The sequence below is a fragment of the Populus nigra genome, chromosome 13 (genome assembly GCF_951802175.1).
Source record: "Populus nigra chromosome 13, ddPopNigr1.1, whole genome shotgun sequence".
NCBI lineage: Eukaryota > Viridiplantae > Streptophyta > Magnoliopsida > Malpighiales > Salicaceae > Populus > Populus nigra.
In genome coordinates, this window is record NC_084864.1 from 696,811 (window position 1) to 700,767 (window position 3,957).

Sequence of the window (3,957 nt, forward strand, 5' to 3'; positions counted from 1 at the left end):
AGAGCAAAATAATTGCAATATTGCATATAACATCCACCAGAAATATATGTAATAATTCAGTATATATGGTAATAATGCCTTACAAATCCTCTTCTGTAGATAATGAATAAGATTTGGAAGAAGACTTTATGTTTTGGCTGAAAAAGGAGGCAAAAGAAGATTCTCAAGGTAGATTTATTTCGACCCTTCAAGTTATATGATCCCTTAAGGTATCTCACATGAAGATTTGAATATCATTTCAAAGGCTGTCTCTATGCAGGACTTGAATTTTTGAGAATCCATAAATCCTTTCTCTGTTCCCACAGCTACTCTTAGCTTTCCTGCATAACTTACCATTGTTATGGTAAGACTCTGCATTACCATTCAAATACAAATTAGTAAGTAGCTGTAAATGAACATGAAGGGCTCAGCAATTCTCTAATTTTACCGAGTATTATTTCCAAAATCACTTCTCAAAAAACCTCATGCATTGAATAAATAGAATCGTTTATGGAACCCATAAATCCAATGATTAAAATTCTCGAAAATCGATTGAGTAGGAACTGTTCCATTAAATTAATTAGCAGTGCTCGATGAACATAATGTTATGATTAAATTAACAAAAAAGGAAAAATATAAGCAAATATGTACCTGGGGCACACCAACTACCATAAAATAGAAGCCTTTAATTGGATGATTAGCCAAAGCCATTTTGTCAACAGGGCCAATGATATTTGAGATTGTCATGCTTGAGTTGAATAGTGTTTGTTTGATGTACCTGGCCGTTGCCTGCAAAGTTACACACTCATTGTTCTTCAAATCAAGCTATATTCAAACGAAAAAAAAGATTAATTTTTTTTTAAACCTTGTATGATGATCTTGATAATTTATTTTCCAACAGCCATGTTACTAAAAGGATACGAGTTCTTGCTTTAGCATTAATGTCTTTTATGGAGTGTTAAAAAGTAATATAAAATCTTTCTTAAGATTTTTTTTTTACTAGCTTAAGCTTTGAATTGAAACTGTTGTTTTACGTGATATCAGAGTTTTTAACAAATTAGGACGAGTTGAAACAATTCATGTCTCTAAGAAGCAACAGCAGAGTACGTAATTGCATATGTTTAATGTCAAGCTCATACCTCAGGGCCTCTAAACTTCCTCAGAACCTCCAGGAGCCTACCAGTGAGGTTAACAGCAAGAGAACTTCTCTTCCTCTGGATGATTTCCTGCGCTATTGTGACGCATTCAAGAGGTTTAGAAAACCTGGAATCAGTTAATTCAGGTACGGAAACGTGCAGGAATCCGAACTGGTTCCCCCATGGTGACTCAGCATCAGGCTTGACCATTTCCTTTACTGATCTGTACCCACTAATGACTCTAGTATTAAGCAACACCAAAGCTGTGGAATGTGCATTGGTTGATTTATCATCAACATTTTGCATATATAATCGTGTTCCGTAGAAAATTATGCCAGTAATCACATCGTTTATCGTCTGTCGAAAATAAAATAATTTTGAATGTTAACATACAGCTTCTGCAACGTATTTCTGATTTCTTGTTCTTGAAATTGTTAGTGAAATCCACGACAGCTACCAAGTTGACAACTAGACTAACTAGCTAGTGAAATTCTAGAGACAATTCATACAGGCACCAAGAACATTATGCAACCAAATCTGCTTTCCAAGATCTCATTCTATGTGGCTAATGTTCAATCTTTTTGTCCCAAATTTTTTCTTATCAAAATCAGACCTTGAGTCGTTGAATACAGCTAGTTTGCAAAGATTTTATAGTCTTAAAAACCAAAAAGATCCTGGAAATAGTCCATTAAACTTTGCTAATTTCTTTGCAAATGTTTAACGAGAGCATGGCTTTTGGGGTGAATCTGAAGATGACATAGAAATTGGAATTGGAGGACCGCAGCACATTTATTGATCGAATTCTGAAGTAAAAAGTAGAAAGGTTGGAGGCACTCATTTAACAAATTCAACCATCCAGAAAAGAGCTGTAGATATCATTAACTTAAAAACTAAAAGTCACGGGGAATTCACTATCCCTCACATGGCATTATGGATGGATTATTTATAATGTCTTTTTTCTCTCTTTATTTTTTTAATAAAAAATTTGGCCCGTATTGGATTAAATTATAAGTTAATTTGTTGGTAGAGGATGAGATTGAAAGATGGAGGATTAAATTTAAAGCATGGAAACACGCTCCCCCGTCCCTCTATTTTATTTTCACATTTATTAACTACCTAATGCATGTAAATTAAGAAGTGAAACAGGAAATTCAACATAATTAAATTCTAATTCCATTTAATTATTTCTTTAATTGTTAGGCCATTAAACAATTGGAAAATTTATGGATGTAAGGAAAGAGACATTGTTTCAACTTACCACTCCAAGTCTGGACTTAATTTGTTTGATGTGATCGAGAGAGAATGTGATTGTTGAAATCACAATCGGCTTGAACCGGACTTCTTCATCCCCAGATCGTATAGGTGAGCGAGAATCCTCAACAAAGCTACTCTTCAGAAGGCTCCATCCGAAATCAGAAATAGTGTTAAAGATCGAACTAATACATTTCGGTACAGTGATATTCAACTTACTAAAGCTGCAGTCTGGATTTGAAGGAAATTGAAGTGAAGGAAATGTTAAAGAAAGAGAAGGATTATCGGCTCTTTGTAGACAAGAAAGAAGAGCTCCCATGAGAGAAAAGCCATCTCCAAGTGCATGGTGAAGCTTGAAAATGATATTTCCAGCTGCTTTGCTGGTGGGATATTTCACAAGATGAATTTCCCATAAAGGCTGGCTTTGTGGAAATTGCTTCAGTGCTATTCTTGATATATAATCATTGAAGTAGCTGTCATAAGAAGTGGTTGACAATCCAATTGGAAAGATTGGAATGTTAACATGGTTTTGGAGCTGCACCTCAACTCTCTTCCATTGTTTTTCACCATTTTTATCATTAACCTGTTTTCCAGAAAAAGTTAAATATATTAATCATGCAAGTTACTGAAAGAGACAAATTTCTTAATGAAAGTAAAGCTTGTGTTGTGAAAATGGAAGAAGAGAGAAATCATTTTTTGTATATTGAGTTTACATTTCAATATAACAGCTAAAATTGTCAGGGAAATGAAGACAGGAAAGTAGTTCGGATAGCTACGTTTTTCCACAAAGGAAAAAACTAACAAGAATATTAACACTTACTTTTCCAAGATCTAAGACAAAGAAGAAAGGAACTTGACAAAAAAGGCAAAGAAGCAGATATATAGTCCAGCTATGTTCTCACTAAATTGTCGATTGCTAGAAAACCAGGATTCCACAATTCTGTGAAGAGAGTAAGATTTTGGGACAGAGAGCTATAAATACCATGATTGAAGAGAAACGAGGATTTATTGGAAGGAACACATCCTTGAGCAATGTCATGGTAAGTGAGTCATCAATTGGAACTTCTGATTCCAAAACAGCAAGAACACATATAGAAAGGACTGAGCTGTTGAAGTACTGTCCAGTTGGGCTCACTGGCTCTGTTACCTCTTCTTCCTCCTTCTCCTTGAACTCCATCGCTTTGTGTTCTTGAGCTTCACCTTCCATTGAAAAAATTTATGATATGCCTTAACTTCTAACTTCAGGTCCTATATACATCAGATTGCAAAAGTCAGTAACAGGAGGCTTATTAATTATTGTCATAAGACATAAATTTCGTACATAGTTACGTCCATGGGATATGAATGTGAGTACACTAATTTCCTGCCGACCTTTACCTTCTAACTTTAAATATTGAGTGGTAGGGACAGAAAGGAATTTTCATAGTTACGTGAACTCCGTGATCACGACATCATGTAACTCATAAAAAAAAAAAATTGACACAAACCTTAAAAAACTAAAAATCAGATTTGAAGATAGAAACCAGACAACAATTACCTTAACTGAGACATCAAGACTATTGGTATAAAACACTCCCCTAATAATTATAAT

The 3,957-nt window shown here is 34.5% G+C and overlaps 1 protein-coding gene across 1 annotated transcript; it reads right to left on the reverse strand.

Annotated features, from left to right (window-relative positions):
• Positions 1-204: 204 nt before the first annotated feature.
• LOC133671436 (wax ester synthase/diacylglycerol acyltransferase 4-like) lies at positions 205-3,711 on the reverse strand. The gene is made up of 5 exons (XM_062092206.1): positions 3,349-3,711; positions 2,374-2,949; positions 1,119-1,472; positions 631-768; positions 205-351 (listed from the first exon to the last, which is right to left on the reverse strand). Exons 1-5 carry the CDS (start codon positions 3,571-3,573, stop codon positions 205-207), a joined length of 1,440 nt encoding a protein of 479 aa, XP_061948190.1. The 5' UTR covers positions 3,574-3,711.
• Positions 3,712-3,957: the final 246 nt, after the last annotated feature.